At 48.4% G+C, this 24,850-nt stretch overlaps 1 protein-coding gene across 1 annotated transcript in view; it reads right to left on the reverse strand.

Moving 5' to 3' along the window:
• The window catches only part of ROCK1 (Rho associated coiled-coil containing protein kinase 1), a 173,250-nt gene that overhangs the window by 11,037 nt on the left and 137,363 nt on the right, over window positions 1-24,850 (reverse strand). The window contains exons 23-27 of the mRNA XM_077270330.1: window positions 18,634-18,799; window positions 9,424-9,517; window positions 8,992-9,077; window positions 8,465-8,653; window positions 1,605-1,770 (exon numbers count right to left, since the gene is read on the reverse strand). Of these exons, the coding sequence (XP_077126445.1) occupies window positions 1,605-1,770; window positions 8,465-8,653; window positions 8,992-9,077; window positions 9,424-9,517; window positions 18,634-18,799 (701 nt within the window). The remainder of the gene's footprint in view (window positions 1-1,604; window positions 1,771-8,464; window positions 8,654-8,991; window positions 9,078-9,423; window positions 9,518-18,633; window positions 18,800-24,850) is intronic.

Here is a 24,850-nt window from a genome sequence, read left to right on the forward strand (position 1 = left end):
ATAGACTCAAACCATGTGAAAAGCGATGTGTGCAGAGCTAAGCATACGCTCTATCCACAACAATATGCCTAGTTCTGCTACAAACTGATCCCATTAACAGGTTAACGGTTTCTTCCCCAAATACAGCGGCACACGGCAAATTACACACACACCTACGAAATGAAGATCCACCAACAGCACTGAATGCTAGCAAAATGAGATACGTGATATTGGCATACTAGGGACAATAAGACGACAAATGCATGAAACGTAGGCGGCTAACATTTACTTCAATGCACCACAATTAATGCTGTTGGCTTTAACTGTTAGAATGAGGATGTGTGGAAGTTTTCACCTGAAAGGGAACCTGTCACCCCCCAAAAGATGAGGTAAGCCCACCAGCATCAGGGGCTTATCTACAGCATTCTGTAATGCTGTAGATAAGCCCCCGATGTAATCTGAAAGATAAGAAAAAGAGGTTAGATTATACTCACCCAGGGGCGGTCCGATCCGATGGGTGTCGCGGTCCGGTCCGGGGCCTCCCAACTTCTTGCGATGACGTCCTCTTCTTGTCTTCACGCTGCGGCTCTGGCGCAGGCGTACTTTGTCTGACCTGTTGAGTGCAGAGCAAAGTACTGCAGTGCGCAGGCGCTGGGCCTCTCTGACCTTTCCCGGCGCCTGCGCACTGCAGTACTTTGCTCTGCCCTCAACAGGTCAGACAAAGTACGCCTGCGCCGGAGCCACAGCATGAAGAGGACGTCATCATAAGAAGATGGGAGGCCCCGGACCGCGACGCCCATCGTACCGGGACTGTCCCTGGGTGAGTATAACCTAACCTCTTTTTCTCATCTTTCAGGATACATCGGGGGCTTATCTACAGCATTACAGAGTGCTGTAGATAAGCCCCTAATGCTGGTGGGTTTAGCTCACCTTCATTTTGGGGGTGACAGGTTCCCTTTAAAAAATATGGACACATAAAAGAATTACATTTTTTACTGAATAGCAAATATTTTTGGTTAAAAAAAAATCTGCAATTGGGTTATATTATTTAAAAAAAAGAAAAAAAAAAAAAAAAGGTAACAATTTAGCTGTTAACGCTGACAGGTTTCCCACACATTTACGGTGTAATAAAAAGAATCGAACCACAAAATCTAACTTTTTACAATATTTCAGTTTAACTTTATAAAGATGAATGCCCCTTCCTGTACATTGCAGCTATCAAAATCTGCCAGTAAACTCAGTCTAGATCCATTCTCCATGAGACATTTAACTATTCACCTAAATTGTATATATAGCAAAGATGCTGGCAAAGTGAAGACTCATAAGTCTGCAGTCACACAGAATGACTGCAGATTTGTTCCATGAGGCCTTTAAAGCTATTGATTAAATTAGTTGTATAAATAGCAAATTAAATCATTAGAGTAGATCAAAAGCAAGTGTAGGTCTGTATTATTATACAGGCTTGCCAGAAGGGGGGACCTTATCATGTGATGACTAGACTATGGTTTGCATGTTGATTAATGCACGGCAAAATATTTAATAGGCTCAAAAAAAAAAAAAAAAAATGATTTGTAGCCTAATAAAATTATTAAAACCAACTATCCAATGGTGTACGTTATTCTTACCACCGATCGTTCCATCTGCCTCATCTGGCTGTAGGCTGGCAACACTGGTAGAGTCCATACGTAGCTGCAGCTCTGCCACTCTGGCACGCAGCTGTTCAATGTCACTTTCCTTACTGGCCAGCTGCATCTGAAGTTCATTCCTGGTATTGCTTTCTTCAGTTAATTGCTAGAAAGACATTATATAAGGCGTTACTAGTTTAGCTGGAAGGAAAAAACACCACAATACAAAGAATATCACATACAAAGAAAACAGACCAAGAAATCTAAAAAGGAGATTTTTGTGTACTCACCGTAAAATCTTTCTCTTAGCCTCTAATTGGGGGACACAGGACCATGGGTGTTATGCTGCTGTCCACTAGGAGGCGACACTATGCATAATCTGAAAAAGATTAACCGTGGCTCCTCCTCTGCAGTATACACCCCTGGATGGCATCAGCCTTCTCCAGTTTTCTGCAAAAGCAGTAGGAGGAACGTAACACGAATAACATAACCATGCCTATAAGAAGGCAACTATGTACGAGCTCAAGAAAACAATATGAGAACTCGACCGTAACAACGGCCCGGAAAGGGCAACAGGGTGGGAGCTGTGTCCCCCAATTGGAGGCTAAGAGAAAAAGATTTTATGGTGAGAACACAAAAATCTCCTTTACTCTTTCGCCTCATTGGGGCACACAGAACTATGGGACGTCCCAAAGCTGTCCCTGGGTGGGAAGCAATGGACGAATATTGTGTAGACAGGCCCCTACACTTGGGGCACCGCCGCCTGCAGAACACATCTACCCAGGCTCGCGTCCGCTGAGGACTGGGTATGAACTCTGTAGTGTTTAGTAAACGTGTGTAGGCTAGTCCAAGTGGCCGCCTTACACACTTGTTGTGCCGAAGCCTGGTGCCGAATGGCCCAGGAGACCCCTACCGCTCGTGTAGAGTGTGCCGTAATACCGGCTGGAAGAGAAGAATTCTTAAGGTGGTAGGCCTCTTGTATGGTGGATTTGATCCACCTGGCAAGGGTAGCTTTGGAAGCTGGCAGACCCTTACGGCCGCCTTCCGGAAAAAGGAAAAGAGAATCAGACTTCCGGAAGGACGCAGTCCTAGACACACATATACGCAATGCCCTGACAAGGTCAAGCGCATGCAGAGCCTTCTCCACTCTATGAACCGGGACCGGACAAAGGGAAAGCAGAGGAAATTTATCATTGAGGTGGAAGTTGGACACAACTTTCGGAAGGAAGGATGGGACCGTATGGAGGACTACCTAATCCTGGTAAAAAGCCAGAAAGGGCCGTCTGCAGGAGAGTGCTGTCAGTTTAGACACCCTGCATAGCGAGATGATTGCTACCAGGAAAACCACCTTCTGGGATAGAAGGCGGAGCGGGACCTCCTTAAGGGGTTCGAAGGGTGGTTCCTGCAATGCTGTCAGGACTAGGTTGAGGTCCCACGTTTCTAGTGGTCGTCTGTAGGGGGGAACCAATCGGGAAACCCCCTGAAGGAATGTCCTTACTTGCGGCTTGGTAGCAATGCGCCGTTGAAAAAGCACTGAGTGGGCTGACACCTGGCTCTTAAGCGAGCCCAGGGACAGCCTGGCCTCCAGACCCGATTGGAGAAAACCAAGTAGTTTGGGGAGGGAATAAGGGAATGGGGTCTGGCCTGGTTTCGCACCAGGTAAAGAAAGCTTTCCAGGTACGGTAATAGATCTTGGCAGAGGCTGGCTTCCGTGCCCTGATCATGGTCCTAATGACGTCCGGCGAGAGCCCTGCCTGGGTTAGAACCCAGGTTTCAAGGGCCACGCCGTCAAATTGAGGTCCCCTGAGTTCTGGTGGTAGAACGGGCCTTGTGACAGAAGATCCGGGCTGTCGGGGAGGCGCCAGGGGGCGTCTGCTGAAAGTTGTACGATGTCGGCGTACCATGTACGTCTGGGCCAGTCCGGTGCGATTAGGATGGTTGGAACTCCCTCTTGTTTGATCTTCCTCACCACTCTGGATATCAGGGGTAGAGGTGGAAAAATGTACAGAAGCTGGAAATGGGTCCAGTCCTGAACCAGAGCGTCCGCTCCGAGCGACCGCGGATCGTGTGTTCTAGCCATGAAGTTGGAGACCTTGGCATTGAAGTGGGATGCCATTAGCTCCACATCCGGGGTCCCCAGCAATGGCAGATCTGGCGAAAAATTTCGGGATGGAGAGACCACTCTCCTGAGTCTACTCCTTGTCGGCTGAGGAAGTCTGCTTCCCAGTTGTCCACACCCGGAATGCGGACCGCTGAGAGAACCAACCCGGTGTCCTCCGCCCAGTGGAGGATGTGTGACACTTGACGCATCGCCTGGGTACTGCGGGTCCCCCCTTGGTGATTCACATATGCCACAGCTGTGGCATTGTCCGACTGTATTCTGATGTGAGAGGCTGCCAGTAAGTGATGGAAGGCCCTCAATGCCAGGAGGATGGCACGAATTTCCAGGATGTTGATGGGCATGGTCGCTTCCACTGGGGACCACTTTCCCTATGCCCTGTGGTGTAGGTGCACAGCACCCCAATCCGTCAGGCTCGCATCGGTGGTCAGAACCTTCCATTAACCTGTGAGAAAGGATTTCCCCCTTTTCTAGCGAGGTTGGCTTGAGCCACCAGTGCAGGGACCTCCTGGTTGACGACGTTAGCTGGAACTCCCTGTCGAGAGAAAAAGGATTCCTGTCCCAGGACTTGAGAATGGCTAGTTGGAGAGGCCTGAGGTGAAACTGGGCAAATGGGACCGCTTCTATTACTGCCCCCATACTGCCGAGGACTCTCATGGCAAACCGGAGAGATCGAGGGGGTTTGCGGAGGAGGGTGCAAACTTCTAGGCGGAGAGCCAGTGCCTTGTCCTTGGGAAGGAGCACTAGACCCCTGGAGGTGTTGAACAGCATTCCCAGAAAGGTCAGAAACTGACTCGGGGATGGTGATGACTTTTGTAGGTTGACTAACCAGCCCATGCGACTCAGTGTCGGTTGTGATTGAGACGCTGAGCTCGCAGTCCTTGAAGGTGGGAGCCTTGATGAGTAGATCGTCCAGGTATGGAACAACTACTATGCCTCTGGAGTGCAGGAAGTCCATGGTGGCTGCCATGACCTTGGTAAACACTCTGGGAGCCGTGGCGAGTCTGAACAGGAGAGCCACAAACTGGTAGTGGTCCTGGTCGATTGCGAACCTGAGAAATCTCTGATGGGCGGGTGCAATAGGTATATGCAGGTATGCGTTTTGTATGTCTATGGAGGCGAGATATTCTCCCTTCTCCATGGACGCAATGATGGACCGAAGGGACTCCATGCGTAAGTGACGGACCCGTACATATTTGTTGAGCTGTTTTAGGTCCAGTATGGGCCGTACGCTGCCTCCTTTCTTGGGAACTACGAACAGATTGGAGAAGAACCCTCGGAAGCGGTCGGCCATGGGGACCGGTACTATGACTCCTGCTTGAAAAAGCGAGGAGACCGCTTGGTGGAAGGCACGAGCCTTGGCTGGTGGTTTTGGGGGGACAGAGAGGAAGAATCGGTCCGGTGGGTTGGAGGTGAACTCTATCTTGTATCCGGAAGACACTAGTTCCCTGACCCACCTGTCTTCTGTAATAGGCAGCCTATGGGTGTGGTGTCTTCTGGAGTCCGTGAGTCATGATGAGGAGAAAGTCTGAGATTTTCCTCCTCTGGGATTAGACTGGCCTGCTTTTGACTGCCAGGTCTTGTCCGCCCTTTGCGTCGATCGTGAGTTGTCCCTGCGTGGGGAACGATTACAATTTTGTGCTGGACGCGAGACGGACCAGCCCGAGGACTTCCGAAAGGATCGGAATAGAGTTTGGTTACCCTTCGTTTAAGTACGTTTAGGTTTCAGTTGGGGAAGAGAGGTACTCTTACCCCCGGTGGCGTTGGATATCATCGTGTCCAACTGTTCACCGAAAAGTCGCCCACTGAGGTAGGGGAGGTGCGTGAGGGACTTCTTTGAGGCTGCATCCGCTTTCCATTCCCGCAGCCTGAGGATACGCCGAATTGTGATGGCGTTTGATGCGATCCCCGCTACACCCATTGCTGAATCCAGAGCTGCATGAAGCATGTAATCTGCTACAACTGCTATTTGAACAGCATGGTCCGACAGCTCAGGAGCAGATGCTTGTAGGCCAGCTTGTAAATTTTTGGCCCAGCCCAGAATGGCCTTGGCAGCCCAAACTGAAGCGAACGCGGGTGCCAGGGATGCCCCTGCAGCCTCAAAAATTGAACGAGCCATGCGTTCTACCTGCCGGTCTGCTGCGTCCCTGAGGGTTGAGCTATCTGGCAGTGAAAGGAGGGACTGTACTGCTTGCCTAGAGACTGGGGGGTCCACTTCGGGTGGATCTGTCCATTCCTTGGTGTCCTTCTGTGGGAAAGGGTACCCTTGCCTCTAGATATTTGCGATTAGTGAATTTTTTCTCAGGCTGTGAGAGCTGCTTTTTAAGGATCGCCTTAAACTCTGGGTGGTTAGAGAAAACCTTAGGCGGCTTCAGAGCTCCTTCAAAGGAAATCTTGTGTTCTGGGGCCTCTGGTGGCGGATCAGAAATGTCCAGCACCCGATGGATGGAAGAGATTATGTCCTCAACTAGCGCTGTATTGCTAGGAGGGATTGGGATCAGGGACCCCTCCATTTCCTTGTCTGAGTCGGAGTCACAGATGCCTTCCGAATCCTGTGTATCACTGAGGCGTCCCCTGCTGGGTGAGCTGGGGCGGAGGCCTTCTCTGGTCAGGGATTGCGGAGATCTGCATTGTCTGGCCCTGGAAGGGAACGGTCTAGATGACCTGGAACTACGGTGTCTCTCCCTAGAAGGGGATGACCGTGTGCTATGGGATGACGCAGATGGACTTGACCTATGGGTCCGCTTGCGTCCTGACCTAGACGTGGATGTGCCAGGGTCGTCCTGTTCCTGAGTCAAACTCTCCCTTTGCTGGGTAACGGTCATAGCCGAGGCATGACTCTGCAGAGCCTGAAGCAATGTGGAGGTTAGGTTATCTATAGACTGCGTCATAGATTGCGATATCTGAGTAGCCCATTCCGGCGTGGCATTAGAAACCGAAGCATTTGCAGGGGCTTCTTGGGGCTCTGACACAGTAGTCTGGATGCAGTCCTGGCAGTGGGGGTACGCGCTGCCACTGGGGAGAGTGGTCCTGCAGGCTGTGGAGAATGCATAATAGCAGTCCTGCCTGGTTCTCTTGGACCTTGAGCCCGGGCATAGTGCACAGAGTGCAGAAGGGCTGGCTATGCAGAGGACCCTACAGGGGTGGAGAGGAACCTATAGGGGAGCCTTATAGGGAATATGGATTCACAGCCGAGTAAAAAACCCAGCTGTGATCATACCCCACCAGTTTGCCCCTAGGTCCAGCGCCGAAGATCCACAGTCCTGTGCCCCCCGGAGACTGGCTGGCCTGGTCCTGCTGACCAGGAGATGCAGGGTTAATCCTTGTCCTGCAGCAGAAATGGCCGCTGAGAAGAAGAGGAAGGGGGAGAAGGGGGCGGAGAACTGAAAAAGGCGGCAGAGCTGTTTAAAAAACGCGCCCTTTCTGTCTCGATCCGCCCTTTCTATGACACTGTTGAGTATCATATTTGTCATCTGGGGGGCGGGCCGGGGGGGCGGAGAGGAGGCGGCGGCTTCAGCGAGGCCGAAGCCGGGGCCTAAATTAGATGCCTGATGCCCAGAAAGGCTCCAGGCCGGAGCGAAAGTCCGGGAGGGGGTCGAATCTGAACCGGACCCCCCCCCGGATTTAAAGGCAGGATAGCGGTGGGGCTATAAGCAGAAGGGGGGCCCTGTGAGGGGTCCCCCTGAGGCACTACAGAGCTGGTGCTGCCACAGACAGGGGCGCAGGGAGCCCTGTGTCTCAGATGTGCCATGCCTGCCTGCACTCCCCCTCGGCCCTGACAGGAGTCCGCAGCTGGGCTGGGGTCCCTGGATGCAGCCGCAGTGTGCTGGCCCATGCTGCTGGGAGCTGCAGAGTGCTGCCTGTACAGGCCCTACCTGAGGTGTCTCAACCTAATGCCCCCAGAGGGGGATTAGGGAGGGTGCTGCTGTCACCATCAGGGGGCTTTATCCTCGCCTCGACCTCAACCCAGAGACCAAAAGGAATTGGGGAAGGAGCGGGGCCTCGACTTCGAACCAGCACCCGAGGGACTGGGGAAGGAGCGACATGGGGAATAGCCATCTTGACTTCAACCGGGCACCCCGTAATAGGGGGGCCAACGAAGCAGCCATGCCAGGAGTCTCACAGGAGACCCACTTTTCTTCATCTGTAATCCCGTCGGAAAAAAACGGAGTAAAAAAAAGTTTTAGTGTGCCTCCTATGCAACACTAAGCAAAAACTGGAGAAGGCTGACGCCGTCCAGGGGTGTATACTGCACAGGAGGAGCCACATAACACCCATGGACCTGTGTCCCCATGGTCCTGTGTCCCCCAATGAAGCGACAGCGTAATCATGACTGCACTTCAGGATACCTTCAAAGATTTAGCAATTTTTCAGATTGACTGACCTTTAGGGTATAAAATAATGATGGACTTTACATATTTCACTGGCTCTTGCCAAATTCTGGCATAGAATAGTTCAGGAATTATTGATGAGGAATATATTCTCTTTGAAAACAATTCCAGGTGACTAGTTGATGGAGCCAATTGGCAGAATGCCAAAGGGGTATAAAGCGGTCATCAAATTAAAAGGGGGGTACTTTGCTGAATCTAAGCCTTAACACATTCTGGTTTGTTTCTATATACCTTGTTACTGTATGCATTTGCTGCCATCAGTCTGAATCTACAATATGCATAATTATATATATTATAATAATAATTTCCAAATTTAGATAGTGATTCTAATGCACAAGTTGGTTGCTTACCATTAACATTTCTTCTATCTCTTTCTGAAATTTGGTAACCATCTGGTTATAATTCTCCTTCTCCTGGTTAAGATCCAGCTGCAGCTTCCGGTTTTCCTTCTCTTTCTTTCTCAGGTCTTGCGTGTTCGCTTTCTTGCGGTCCAGTTTGAACTCTTTCCTATTCATAATCTCCGCTAGTTTGTTTACAGCCTAGATGAAAACCACAGCACAATGAGAGTTTGCTACATACAAGACACAACAGTAATGATCAGTCACATTCGAGAAACATAAGCCGGAAATTAAATCTTTCATTTAGACACCAACTTAATAAATGAAGCATGACTTTAACAATGCCGCACACATTACATGCCCATATTTGAACATGATGCAGAACGGGTTCCTTTCTATTAGGCTTAAAAGTAAAAATCCTCATAAAATTCCCACACAATACAGTCTGTAATAGACCCTCAGAATAATATTTATCTGCATTGTCACTCACACACAGGCCTCATGGCTGTATAAGACAAGCTAGAGGAGCCATCGCTTACCTGCGTTTTAAGCGTTCTCTCAGTGTTTATATTCTTCTCATACGTAATCTTCAAATTGCTAATTTCTTCCTGCTTCAATTTAAATTCTGAAAAATACAAATAATGCTAAAAGTAAATGTCCCTGCCAACCAATCCTGTCCCCTCCTCACTGTCCTGTGTGGGGCTGTAAGACAACCGCCTGCAGCATGAGCCTCCCCCTATCCTGAAATGATAGCCCTTCCCATGCTACCTTATACACCAACAACCAAAATGGAAAATACTAACAGAAGATTAACCCCTGACTGGCCCCCATTTTTACAAATTTTCGCCACCATGTGGCAGACTACAACATTGAGAACCACATCATGCTGTGTGTGAACAGATGCAAATATTCAGAGCTACACGGTAAAGGAGTCAAACATCTCAATCCCAACCTATTATACAGTCAAATACCTTCTTCTAGTGTCTTAACCTTTTCACTCAGTTCTGCACTTTCTTTGGTCACTTCTTGCACATCTTTGGTTAATGTATGGTTCGCCTCCTCCAACTGCCAAAATAATGGGGAAAATATATTAGAAAAATAAAAAAGTAAACTTTAAGGGTAAAAAAAGAAAATGTACTCAGTATTTAAAGAACATAATAAAAAGATCACTTTTTTGCTTTCCTTAAGTGTTTATACCACACATTAATCTTATGTCCTGATAGAGGACGCTATCCGACAAGTCTGACTTGTTACTACATTTCTAATGAAGCCACCACTACAATTTGGTTTTTAAGATTAAAAGGAAACCTTGGTTTAAAAAAATAAAACATTATATATACCGTATATACTCGAGTATAAGCCGACCCAAGTATAAGCCGACCCCCCTAATTTTGCCACAAAAAACTGGGAAAACTTAATGACTCGAGTATAAGCCTAGGGTGGAAAATGCAGCAGCTACTGGTAAATTTCAAAAATAAAAATAGATACCAATAAAAGTAAAATTAATTGAGATATCAGTAGGTTAAGTGTTTTTGAATATCCATATTGAATCAGGAGCCCCATATAATGCTCCATATAGTTCATAACGGGCCCCATAAGATGCTCCATACAAAATAAGCCCCATATAATGCCGCACAAAGGTTAATAATGGCCCCATAAGATGCTCCATAGACACATTTGCTCCATACAGTACTGCATAAAGGTTAATAATGGCCCAATAAGATGCTCCATAGACACATTTGCTCCATACAGTACTGCATAAAGGTTAATAATGGCCCAATAAGATGCTCCATAGACACATTTGCTCCATACAGTACTGCATAAAGGTTAATAATGGCCCCATAAGATGCTCCATAGAGATATTTGCCCCATATAGTGCTGCAGAAACGTTGATTATGGCCCCATAAGATGCTCCATAGAGATATTTGTCCCATTTGCTGTTGCTGCGATTTAAAAAAAAAAATAATTAAAAAAAAATGACATACTCGCCTCTCGTCGCTCAGGCCCCCAGCACTTGCAATACTCACCGGTCCTCGTTCCGGCGCCGCTGCGTCTTCTGCACTAACATGCAGGCAGAGGGCGCGGACTAACCACGTCATCGCGCCCTCTGACCTGAGCGTCACTGCAGAGGACGTGGAAGACGGAGCGGCGCCCGGAACGAGGACAGGTGAATATCGCGCAGCGCTCCCCCTCTCCCCATTATACTCACCTGCTCCTGGCGCGGTCCCTGCATCTCCGGTCTCTGACAGCTTCTTCCAGGGTTGAGCGGTCACCGTTACCGCTCATTACAGTAATGAATATGCAGCTCCACCCCTATGGGAGTGGAGTCAGGTCCATATTCATTACTGTAATGAGCGGTACCATGTGACCACTCAACGCTGGAAGGAGCTGTCAACGCCCGGAGACTGGAGATGCAGGAGCAGGTGAGTATGTCACAGCCATCGCTCCGCCTCCCCCGCCGACCCCCCTGGGACAATGACTCGAGTATAAGCCAAGAGGGGCACTTTCAGCCTAAAAAAATGGGCTACAAATCTCGGCTTATACTCGAGTATACACGGTATATATTTTCTCTTCTTAATATATACTTACCTTGCAATGTCTTCACATCCTGTCCCATCAAGATGTGTCCGGATCCCAGAATTCCAAGTAGCAGGAGTTAACCAACCACCATACTGGGACACCCAAGTGATGGGTGTCTCAAAATGGAAACTGCTGGTGGTGGTACCAGCCTTTTGCGCAGTACCACCAGCGGAACACAGTCGCACCACACACACACACTGTATACGAAGTACGCACCACACACACAAACTGTATATGCCATACGCACCACACACACACACACACACACACACACACACACACTGTATATGCCGTAAGCAGTCTCTAGCGCGGTACCACCAGCGGAACACCATCGCGAACACGCCACCGCTGGGATCAGCCGAATGATTCACTGGCCGCTGCCATCTTTGTACAGGAGGAGCGCATGCGCAGTTTTAATGTGACTGCCGCTATCTGTCTGCACAAAGATGGCAGCGGTCTGATTTACTGCGCGTGTGCGAATTCCATGCAGGTGCAGTGAATCATTTGGCTGATCCCGGCTGCAGATGGATGATGTGTCTACAGGCAGAGGTAGCCGGTCACATTAACCCCTTCACGACCTTGCCCTTTTCCGTTTTTGTTTTTCACTCCCCTCCTTCCCAGAGCCATAACTTTTTTATTTTTCCGTCAATATGGCCAGGTGAGGGCTTGTTTTTTGCGGGACAAGTTACACTTTTCAACGACATCATTAGTTTTAGCATTGCAAAATTAGAAATTGCAAAATAAGTGCAATCCCACACTTGTTTTTTGTTTGGCTTTTTTGCTAGGTTCACTAAATGCTAAAATTGACCTGCCATTTTGATTCTCCAGGTCATTCATAGACACCAAACATAACTAGGTTACATTTTATCTAAGTAGTCAAAAAAAAATTCTAAACTTTGCTTAAAAAAAATAAATAAATAAATAAATAAATCATTGCGCAATTTTCCGTTACCCGTAGCGTCTTCCAAAATGGTATCATTCGTTTTTAATGATACCATTTTGGTGCAGATACGTTCTTTTGATTGCCCGTTATTACATTTTAATGCAATGTCGCGGTGACCAAAAAAAACTTAATTCTGGAGTTTCAAATTTTTCTCGCTACGCCGTTTAGCGAGCAGGTTAATGCTTTTTTTATTCATAGATCGAGCGATTCTGAAAGCGGCGATACCAAATATGTGTAGGTTTGATTTTTTTTTTTATGGTTTTATTTTGGATGGGACGAAAGGGGGGTGAATTAAACTTTTATATTTTTTTCATATTTTTTAAAACTTTTCTTTTTTACTTTTGCCATGCTTCAATAGCCTCCATGGAAGGCTAGAAGCTGGCACCACTCGATCGGCTCTACTACAAAGCAGCGATCATCAGATCGCTGCTATGCAGCAGAAATGCAGGCTTGCTATGAGCGCCGACAACAGGGGGGCACTCACAGCAGGCCGGCATCAGTAACCATAGAGGTCTCAAGGACCTCTATGGTTACCATCCTGACGCAACGCCGACCCCCGATCATGTGACGGGGGTCGGCGATGTGATCATTTCCGGCCGCGCAGCCGGAAGCGCCGGTTAAATGCCGCAGTCAGCATTTGACAGCGGCATGTAACTGGTTAATAGCATCGGAAGAATCGCGATTTCACCCGCCACTATTGCGGGCACATGTCAGCTGTTCAAAACAGCTGACATATCCCGGCTTTGAGGTGGGACCAGCGCCGGAGCCCACATCAAAGCATGGGACCCGACCTCCGCCGTAATAGTACGGCGGAGGTCTGGAAGGGGTTAAAGGGGTTTTCTCACAAACGAAAGTTAAATTTTAAAAATTTACTGTGTCTGACCGTGTACAGAGCATACCACATCTCCTGGGCAGGGGAGGAAGCAAAAAACAATACTGATATTACAGCAGGGGATCACAGAGGATTCATTTTGTCAGTCAGGTAAAATATTTCACTGACTGTTTTTAAACAATATTTTACCTCACAAAATGTATCCTCTGTGATCCCCTGCTGTAATGTCAGTATTGTCTTTTGCTTCCTCCCCTGCCCAGGAGCTGTGGTATGTTCTGTACACGGTCAGACACAGAAAATTTCACATGAGGGGAGAACACAGCACAGGAAGGAGAAAGACAGCAGACAAGGGGGATAGCACATGGGGTAGACAGGTCAAAGAAGAGAGCACAGACGGGAGAAGTCAGCACATGGGGAAAGAGAGAGTGGATAGATGGGTGAGCACATGTGGGGGGGGGGGGGGGGGAGATTCTCAGCGCTGCACAGCCTGCCCCCATCGTGACATTACCGCCCTCCCGATGCGATAGTATCGGGCCTACATCTAGTATTATATATTAGACAAAGGAAGAAATTTGTGTGCTGTTAAAAATTCAACTTTGCAATCAATTTCAACATATGCCAGGCATTGTAGGGAGGACATACAGGCATGTGGAGGCCACACACACTACTGAGCATCATTTCCTTGTCTTGAGGCATTTCCACTGAAGTTGGATCAGCCTTTAATTTGATTTTCCACTTTTGATTTTGAGTATCATTCCAAATCCAGACCTCCATGCACATTTTATTGTTTTCAATTCAAGATATGCATGGTACTTCCAATAATTTTGCAGCTCATCTGTATCTATACTTTTTTCAGTAACATACTCATTAAAAAGACAATGAATGACCTGTTCCATTATAGGGATTGTCCCAATGTAAAAAGTAATCACCCACCCACAGAATAGGGGATGAATACCCTAACTGAATGGAGCAATGGCACCTTATGTACCCCACCCGTCCCACTGACTGTCTATTGCACTACCTGAAATATCACCCATTGTACTCAGCCATCTCCACTGGCCTCTGACAATTAATCGAGTGGTAGTTCACATGGAGGACCAAGACACCATTCAAACGAGGCACTTCAGAACTTCGGTTCTTGAGTTCAGTACAGAGAAGTGGTCACTTGATAAGTTGGGACATCCCCTTCAAAAAGAATATGTCACCAAGTTTATTCTTCTTCATCTGAGAGCAACATGATGTAGGGGTAGAGACCCTGATTCCAGCAATGTATCATTTACCGTATATACTCGAGTATAAGCCGACCCGAGTATAAGCCGACCCCCCTAATTTTGCCACAAAAAACTGGGAAAACTTATTGACTCGAGTATAAGCCTAGGGTGGAAAATGCAGCAGGTACCGGTGAATTTCAAAATTAGAAATAGATACTCCATACCATTCATTATGGCCCCATAGATGCTCCACATAAAGCTGTGCCATATATAATGCTCTGCATCGTTGCCCCATAGATACTCCACATAAAGCTGTGCCATATATACAATGCTCTGCACCGTTGCCCCATAGATAGCTGTGCCATATATATATATAATGCTCTGCACCGTTGCCCCATAGCTGTGCCATATAGTGCTCTGCACCATTGCCCCATAGCTGTGCCATATAGTGCTCTGCACCGTTGCCCCATAGCTCTGCCATATAGTGCTCTGCACCGTTGCCCCATAGCTGTGCCATATAGTGCTCTGCACCGTTGCCCCATAGCTGTGCCATATAGTGCTCTGCACCGTTGCCCCATAGCTGTGCCATATAGTGCTCTGCACCGTTACCCCATAGCTGTGCCATATAGTGCTCTGCACCATTGCCCCATAGCTTTGCCATATAGTGCTCTGCACCGTTGCCTCATAGCTGTGCCATATAGTGCTCTGCACCATTGCCCCATAGATAGCTGTGCCATATAGTGCTCTGCACCGTTGCCCCATAGCTGTGCCATATAGTGCTCTGCACCGTTGCCCCATAGCTGTGCCATATAGTGCTCTGCACCATTGCCCCATAGCTGTGCCATATAGTGCTCTGCACCGTTGCCCCATAGCTGTGCCATATAGTGCTCTGCACCGTTACCCCATAGCTGTGCCATATAGTGCTCTGCACCATTGCCCCATAGCTTTGCCATATAGTGCTCTGCACCGTTGCCTCATAGCTGTGCCATATAGTGCTCTGCACCATTGCCCCATAGATAGCTGTGCCATATAGTGCTCTGCACCGTTGCCCCATAGCTGTGCCATATAGTGCTCTGCACCGTTGCCCCATAGCTGTGCCATATAGTGCTCTGCACCGTTGCCCCATAGCTGTGCCATATAGTGCTCTGCACCATTGCCCCATAGATGCTCCACATAAATCTGTGCTGCTGCTGCAATAAAAAAAAAACAAAACACATACTCGCCTGTCTTGCTTGCAGCTCCTCGGCGCCATCTTCCCGGCGTCTCTCCGCACTGACTGATCAGGCAGAGGGCGGCGCGCACACTATATGCGTCATCGCGCCCTCTGACCTGCACAGTCAGTGCAGAGAGACGCCGGGAAGATGGCGCGGCGCCCGGCGTGTGGAACGAGGACAGGTGAATATGACATAATTACCTGCTCCCGGCGTCCCGCTCCTTCCCCCGGACAGCTGGTCTTCGGTGCCGCAGCCTCTTTCTCTATCAGCGGTCACCGGCACCGCTTCATTAGAGAAATGAATAGGCGGCTCCGCCCCTATGGGAGGTGGAGCAGCCTATTCATTTCTCTAATGAGCGGTCCCACGTGACCGCTCAGGGGAAGAGGCTGCGGCACCGAAGACAGTGGGACGTGCAGGGGGGGCGCCAGGAGCCCCGGAAGCAGGTAAGTATATGACAGTGCTCACCCGCCGACCCCACCACCGATCATGACTCGAGTATAAGCCGAGAGGGGCACTTTCAGCCCAAAAATTTGGGCTGAAAATCTCGGCTTATACTCGAGTATATACGGTACTTGGCTGTTTGCTATAGTTTTTATAAAGTCACAGTTTTATCTGCTACAGATCTAGTAGTTCTCTGTTTATCCCCACCCAATCTACTCTGTGTACACTGTGCATAGGCAGAAAACGGTCAATCATTGGTGGGGCGTGGTTATACAGAGCTCATGAATATGAAGGACTAAATCCCATCAGGTTTTCTTATCCTTTAGGGATAAAATCATTGTTTTATCAGCAGGAGATCATCAAGTAGCTCAGTAAGTGACACGTCACTGGAATCAGGGACTCAGCCTCTACATTATATTACTCTAAGATTAGTTAGCAAAAACCTGGTAACAGATTCCCTTTCATTAAGGAACTTTCATGTAGAAAAGGTAAAAGTCTCACTGACATTTGGTTATGGGATCTGAGATCTTACAATTACAATTCACTGAAGAACTATTTATACAAACAAAAACAAAAAAATTGTTACAATATATCACTATTTAGTCTTAGTAAGACCCTGAATAAATGTGGCCATATAGATCAGACTAAGCTGATAGAACATGCTGATTTATTTTTTTTTATTTTTTAAATCAGCTGTTTTTTATTGAGATGAACATAAAATGTAATTTTCATTTTTCTAATACAAGAAAATAGACTGCTCAAAAAATAAAGGGAACACCAAAACACCACATCCTAGATGTCACTGAATCAAATATTCCAGCTGCAAATCTTTATTCATTACATAGTGAAATGAATTGAAAACAATAAAACGTGCATGGAGGTCTGGATTTGGAATGATACTCAAAATCAAAGTAGAAAATCAAATTAAAGGCTGATCCAACTTCAGTGGATATGCCTCAAGACAAGGAAATGATACTCAGTAGTGTGTGTGGCCTCCAAATGCCTGTATGTCCTCCCTACAATGCCTGGGCATGATCCTGATGAGGCAGCGGATGTTCTTTTGAGGGATCTCCTCCCAGACCTGGATTAAACTGTCATTGAACTCCTCAACAGTGTGGGGCAACGTGGCATTGGTGGATGAACGAGACATCATGTCCCAGATGTGTTCAATTGGATTCAGGTCTGGGGAATGGGCGGGCCAGTCCATAGCTTCAATGCCTTCATCTTGCAGAAACTGCTGACACACACCAGCCACATGAGGTCTGGCATTGTCCTCCATTAGGAGGAAACCAGGACCAACCGCACCAGCATATGGTCTCACAATGCATCTGAGGATCTCATCCTGGTACCTAATGGCAGTCAGGCTACCTCTGGCGAGCACATGGAAGGCTGGGCGGCCCTCCATAGAAATGCCTCCCCATACAATTACTGAGCCACTGCCACATCGGTCACGCTGAAGGATGTTGTAGGCAGCAGAACGTTTGCCACGGTGTCTCCAGACTGTCACGTGCTCAGTGTGAACCTGCTCTCATCTGTGAAAAGCACAAGGTGCCAATGTCGAATCTGCTAATCTTCTGTGTTCTCTGGCAAATGCCAATCGCCCTGCACGATGTTGGTCTGTAAGCACAACACGCACTTTTGGACATCGGGCCCTCATGCCACCCTCATCGAGTCGGTTTCTGTCAGTTTAAGCAGACACATGGATGTGACTTGCTGGAGGTCATTTTTCAGGGCTCTGGCACTGCTTCTCCTTGCACAAAGGAGAAGGAAGCAGTCCTGTCTCATTGTTGTTGCCCTCTTACGGTCCCCTTCACGTCTCCTGGTGTGCTGACCTATCTCCTGGTATCTGCTCCATGCTCTGGACACTACGCTGACTGACACAGCTACCCTTCTTGCCATAGTTCGCATTGATGTGCCATCCTGGATGAGCTGCACTACCTAAGTTCTGTGAGTTGTAGACACCGCCTCACGCTACTGTACGTCTAGGGGCGAGGTCAATGACAAAACGCGAAAGTGACCAATACAAAGCTAAAAAGGATGAGAACAGAGAAATGGTCTGTGGTCACCCACTGCAGAACCACTCCTTTATAGGGATTGAGTTGCTAATTGCCTATCATTTCTACTTGTTGTCTGTTGTACAACAACAAGAGAAATTGATTCTTAATCTGTGTTAATTTCACAGACGTGTCATTGACTTGGAGTTACATTGTGTTGTTTAAGTGTTCCTTTTACTTTTTTGAACAGTGTAGCTGCAACAAATACAAAAAGAAGAATATAAAGACCTCATAATACAAAAAAAATGCATGTTACCTAGAGAACTAGGCTACTGGTTGCACTGCAGGGTTGGGAAGTCTGGAGCCCACCCTCTCAACTACTTCTGTAAAGCCCATTTCTTCCAGCGTCCCTCATTTTAAAGGGACCGATAGGGTAATGTTACTATTACAAGCTGTCCGGTAGATGCATAGAGAAAAAGGATTGGGTATGCTGAATTTATACATGCCCAATGCCTTGCCTTATTCTCAAGAAAGATATGCTGCTGCCAGAGGTGTCTGCCATCTCCTTACTCCTCCTTGCCTACTTTTTTTCCCCAGTTACTGCAAAAAGATTCAAACATTCTAGTCATTACATGACAAATGACCACGCACATGAGAGCCCTGCCCTCGCCCACTGCACCAATGTTACACTTTTCAGCCAGTATTTTGCATATTTTATCTGGACATTTTCCAGTGTGTAACTGCAGGAAAAACCACACATATTACATGTGGAGATTGCTGCAGATTATGAGCATTGCAAATTATGAAATCCATACTTAATCTGTACCAGAACAGACATATTGAACATATTCACAATGTATAGATCAGATTTGAGGAAGTCTTATCTACATAGTTTATACTGTGCATGCAAATCTGCAGCTAATACGCTAAGTGTGAATTTAGCCTTTAGGAAATGAAATATTTTACCTTGCGGATGGTATGATCTTTGTCTACAACGTCTTGCCTGGTTCTTGTCGACAGCTTTTTGTTTTCTTGGGTCAATTCAAAGCATTGCTCCTCCAGAAGTGCCCGGGCCAGCTGCTCCGAATCGGCTTTTGTCACAGCCAGATCCAACTGTGCAGCTACAGTTTCTCTGTAAATTAACAGGGTAAATCATTTGCATCGCACATACTTTGGAAATTAGGATGGATTACAGTTGTGTGTGACTGCAGACTTGTGACGCACAGTGCGCGCTGCAGGATTCTCCGCTGCCGGCACGGAGTGCGGGTGATGCATACTTAAAGCCACATTTCGACTAGATGGGTCTGGCCTTGCTCAATTCACTAGCTTGTCTATTCGGCAGAATCCTGACAGTGCACAGACCCACCCGAAGCTACGTTACCCTTAACTGTATCAGCGTGTGTGATAAGGTTAAACTCTGCCGGAGAGCATGGAGACACGATCTTACTGCACTGACTCTTCCTGTTTGGTAAACGGCAAGTCGCATAAGGACTGAGGCCTACAGAACGGTAAAGTCCAGGATGGAGCGACATGATGTCATCGTGCCACGTACAGAACGTCAGCATGCCAGCACAATGACATCACGACGGACTCCGCTGTGTGCTGGACTCGCCAGGTTTAGGAAAATATGTTTATTTTAAGATTGTGCAAATTTATCATTATATAAGGCGGTCCTCATACAGTGTGTGGGCTACAGTGGGGATATTGTACAGTGTGGGGGCTACTGTGGGGCCATCTTACAGTGTGGGGGCTACGGTGGGGCCATCATACAGTGTGAGCACTACTCTGGAGGTATCAGTTTTCGGGACATTATACTGTCTATAGTGGAGCTGCAGGGACATCATACTGTGTATATTGGAGTTGTGGTGACATATTGTGAGCTGTACAGGTGAAGCCTCGGGGGACATTATTAATATTAAGTGGACACTTCTAGTTATAGGGGCACATTTGGTTTTGGGACTATGGAAGTGGCACATGGGGGACATTACTATTTTCTAGGGGCCAAAATGTGGGCAGTCTTCCAGGGTATTTGCACAGGACATTAAATATATTCTAGAGGTCTGTTTTACCATCTAGAGGGCACAAAGAAGATGTTTTACTTTGTAAGGGGCAAAGTTGTGGCATTACTATGGGGGGCACTACAGAGCACTCTTATTGTGCCAAACAGCGGGTCCAGTAATAGGGAAACATATGGAATCAGAAGCTCCGCATTTGGGTGACAGCAGAATGACAACTTTGTGCAGATTTGGAATAGATGTGGATGGTGCAGGAAATGTGAGAAGTCAGATGTGTCTGTTGTAATCTCTGCAGATGAGTCCTGGCTGGAGAAGTCACCATGTTGGTCTGGGCCAGACAGAAAATATGGGAAAAAGGAGATTTTTGTGTACTCACCATAAAATCCTTTTCTCCGAGCCAATCATTGGGGGACACAGGACCATGGGTGTTATGCTGCTGCCACTAGGAGGACACTAAGTAAACACAGAAAGAATAGCTCCTCCCCTGCAGTATACACCTTCCTGCTGGCTCTCAGTGAACGAGTTCGGTAACAAAGCAGTAGGAGCTTAATATTTCACAAGGATGAACTATGTCAAAAACCAAGTTAACTCAACAAAAAGCAAAGCCAATAGGCTAACAGGGTGGGTGCGGTGTCCCCCAATGACTGACTCGGAGAAAAGGATTTTACGGTGAGTACACAAAAATCTCCTTTTCTCCTACACCTCATTGGGGGACACAGGACCATGGGACGTCCTAAAGCAGTCCCTGGGTGGGAAACAATTAACTGCAATTGCTACTTGCACCCACAAGTTACAGATCCGGCACAGCCACCTGCAAAATTTGTCTGCCGATGGTCGCATCTGCCGAGGCCTGAGAGTGAATATGGTAATGTTTCGTAAAGGTATGCAGGCTGGACCAAGTCACAGCCTTACAAAATTGTGCTGCCGAAGCTTGGTGCCGGATGGCCCAAGACACACCCACTGACCGAGTGGAGTGAGCCTTAATCCCTGCTGGGACAGGAAGACCTGACTCGGTAGGACTCCTGAATAGCCGAACGGATCCATTTGGTTATTGCCGCCTTGGAAGGGGGAAACCCTTTCCTTGGTCCTTCCGGGAGCACGAATAGGGCATCTGACTTGCGGAAAGACGCTGTCCGCGAGATGCATCTCCTAAGAGCTCTCACTAAATCCAGTGTGTCAAGGGCCTTCTCGACGCGATGGACTGGTGCCGGACAGAGTGAGGGTAAGACAATCTCCTCATTGAGATGAAAAGAGGATGCAACTTTCGGTAGAAAAGAGGGGGATGTCCTCAAAACCACCTTATCCTGATGAAAGTTCAGGAACGGAACTTGAGAGGACAGAGCCGCCAGCTCGGAGACTCGTCTTATAGAGGTGACCGCAACTAGAAAAGCAACTTTCCATGAAAGAAGAGACAGGGAAACCTCCTGTAGAGGTTCAAAAGGAGCCTGTTGCAAGACTCCGAGGACCAGATTAAGATCCCATGGTTCCAAGGGCATCCTATAGGGGGCCGCCCGATGGGAGACGCCCTGAATAAACGTCTTGACCTGTAATCTGTTGGCAATCCTGTGTAGGAAGAGAACAGACAGGGCTGAGATCTGCCCCTTGAGAGAACTAAGGGCGAGACCCAAGTCCAAACCAGTTTGTAAGAACTCGAGAATGGAAGGGATGGAAAAATGTAGAGGAGAACGTCCTCGGTCGCTACACCATGAAAAGAAAGTCTTCCAAGTGCGATGATAGATACGCATAGATGTAGGCTTTCTAGCACTGATCATGGTAGCTATGACTTCTGGAGAGAAACCTGCCTGGGTTAGGGACCCAGGACTCAACGGCCATGCCGTCAAACACAGGGCCTCTGAGCTCTGGTGGGAAAAGGGGCCTTGAGATAGCAGATCTGCGCGAATCGGTAATTGCCAGGGAACGTCGGCAACTAGTTGAACTAGTTCGGCGTACCACGCCCGGCGCGGACAATCTGGCGCAGTCAGGATTACCGGTACCTTCTCCGCTCTGATTTTCTTGATGACTCAGCAGGAGAGTAAGCAGGGGAAATATGTACAGAAGCCGAAAATGATGCCACGGGAGTACAAGAGCATCTGCCCCGATGGCTGCCGGATCGTGGGACCAAGCCATGAAGTCGGGAACCTTGGAATTCAGCCGTGAGGCCATCAGATCCACGTCCAGGGTTCTCCAACGACAGCAGATCTGGTGGAAGATCTCCGGATGGAGAGACCATTCCCCGGAGTCGAGGCATTGCCGACTGAGGAAGTCTGCCTCCCAATTGTCCACTCCCGGGATGTGAACCGGAGAAATCATTGAGCGGTTTTCCTCGGCCCATCGGAGAATGTGGCCTACCTCTGTCATGGCCGCCCTGCTGCGGGTTCCACCTTGGCGGTTGATGTATGCCACTGCAGTGGCGTTGTCGGACTGAATCCTGATTGAGCGACCTGCTAGGAAGGGATGGAACTGGAGAAGTGCCAGCCTGATCGCCCAGATTTCCAAGATGTTGATTGGAAGGCGTGATTCCTAGGGGGACCATCGGCCCTGAGCAGTGTGATGAATGAACACCGCTCCCCAGCCTAGAAGACTGGCGTCTGTCTTCACAACCAGCCAGTGTACTGGAAGAAAAGACTTCCTTTGATTCAGGGAGGATTTCAATGTCCACCACCTGAGGGACTGTCTGACTCACTGGGGAAGGAGGAACCGACATCTAGGGAGAACGGGTTCCTGTCCCAAACAGCCAGGAGGGCATGCTGTAGAGGACGGAGGTGTAGTTGGGCAAATGGAACCGCCTCCATAGCTGCTACCATCCTGCCGAGGACTCTCATACTGAAGCGCAGAGAGTGAGAGCGAGGCTGAGAGAGCTTCTGAGTTTCTCGCTGTAAGACAGATCTTTTCCGGGGGAAGAAGAACCAACCCCCGAGACGAGTCGAGTATCATTCCTAGAAAGGAAATTCGCTGAGCCGGTACTGGGGAAGATTTTTTGAAGTTTATCTTCCAACCCAGGCGAGAAAGGGTATCTATTGTGATGGCCACGGCTTCCTTGCAGGAGCAGAAAGAGGGGCCTTTGATGAGGACATCGTCTAAATACGGGAGCGCCACCACTCCTCGGGTGTGGAGTATGGCCACAGCAGCCGCCATGTCCTTGGTGAATACCCTGGGAGCGGTGGCGAGGCCGAAGGGCAGAGCAACGAATTGGAAGTGATCTTCCTGAACTGCGAAGCGAAGAAACCTTTGGTGAGAAGATAAAATAGGAATGTGGAGGTATGCATCCTGGATGTCTATAGACGCCAGGAACCCGCCTTTTTCCATGGAGGCAATGACAAAACGAAGCGATTCCATCCGGAACCGTCGTACCCTGACAAACCTGTTCAGCAGTTTTAGGTCCAGAATGGGCCGTACTGTACCGTCCTTCTTTGGAACAATGAAGAGGTTTGAATAAAAACATTGAAACCTTTCGCTTTGAGGGACCGGAATAATAACTCCGTCTTTTCTCAGAGAGCAGCTTTGAAGAACTCTGATGCTTTTGCCCTGGGAGGAGAAGACAGGAAAAAAAAGTTTGGAGGATGAGATAAGAGATCTATCTTGCCTCCGGAGGACACTAGATCGCGGACCCACTCGTCGTGAACGACCGAGAGCCACGCGGCACTGAAGTAAAGCAGGCGGCCGCCTACTTTGAGGGTGTCCCTCGGATACCGCAGGGAGTCATTGTGTGGAAGGTCTGCCCGTTCTGGCGCCTCTGGATCCCGGCTGCCTTGGCCTGCCTCTCCATGAAGGGGAAGGCTTAAAAGAGGCCTGTGAACCTCTGTCTCCACGTTGTGCCCGGCCAGAACCGGGAGATGTGGAAGTAGAGGACCAGTTTGAGTTGTAACGAAAAAAATCGGGACCGAGCCTGTGGTTGCAGGTTCCGAAAAGGCCGAGGGGGTCTCTGTTGTGGAAGAAATTTACTCATCCCTCCAGTGGCGTCAGAAATTAACTGGTCGAGCTTTTCGCCAAAAAGGCAACCGCTCTGATATGGGAGAGAAGTCAATGACTTTTTGGAAGTAGAATCCGCACGCCAGTCCCTGAGCCATAAGGACCTCCGGATGGTGATGGCATTTGCTGCTGCTTGAGAAGCGCAGTCAGCGGCATCCAGGGACGCGGTCACTACAAAATCTCCAGCTCTGGCTGAGTAGCGAGGTCTGCTATCTCGGGGGGAAGATTGGTATACTGCTGAAGACAAGACCTCAGCCCAGTGGGTCATAGCCTTAGCCACCCACGTAGCGGCAAAAGACGGAAAGAGTGCGGCCGCTGAGGCTTCAAAGCCTGAACGCTCCATATTGTCGATCTGGCGATCGGTTGGATTTTTGATAGAGGCGCCCTCTGAGGAGGATAAAACAGATTTGGTAGCCAGGCGCGATACCGGAGGATCTACTGGGGGAGATTGTGACCAATCTTTTCTTAGATCCTGGGCAAAGGGATATTTGGACTCCATGGGCTTCTGCCCTGTGAATTGTTTATCTGGACGGATCCTGTGAGATTCAACAATTTGCTTGAACTCGGGATGAGTGGCGAACACTCTGTGAGCTCGTTTGGTCCTCTTAAAGGACACGACATGATCCGTTTTAGATAAGGGTTCCTCCTCAAGTCTCAAAGCCTTATTCACTAACTCAATTAGAGAGTCGAGAGTCTCCTGAACGTGATGAAATTCCTGATCTAGGGATGTGTCAGAATCGTCCTCTGAAACAGGTTCTCTACTAGCCTCATGGAAGGGGAGCGAGAAGTGGAGCTCTCAGAACCCGAAAACCGGTGATGGTCTGGGGATATGGCATGAGTCCTTTTCCTGGAAGAGAGAGAACTCCTTGGCAAGGTACGACCCCTGGAGTACGAGGGGTTCTTACTATCGGAAGCGTAGTCCGTATTAGTGCCCTGGTTAGAGGAAGGGTCTCGGAACGATTCTAACGCTTTTGCCAGGGATGCCATAGACCGGGAAAGGGAGGTAGCCCACTAAGGGGGACTAGGCTCGCTGGGTTCAGTATCAGCAACAGGTGGTTCCTGAGCCATCACCGGTTCACAAGCTGTGCATAATGCAGTATTGTGACCCCAGGGTAATGATACCTTACAAGAGGTACATGCAGCTAAAAATACAGTGTGGGTTTTCCCAAACTTTTTGTGAGGCTTTGGTTGAGACATAG

The sequence above is a fragment of the Ranitomeya variabilis genome, chromosome 6 (genome assembly GCF_051348905.1).
Source record: "Ranitomeya variabilis isolate aRanVar5 chromosome 6, aRanVar5.hap1, whole genome shotgun sequence".
Classification (NCBI taxonomy): Eukaryota; Metazoa; Chordata; class Amphibia; order Anura; family Dendrobatidae; genus Ranitomeya; species Ranitomeya variabilis.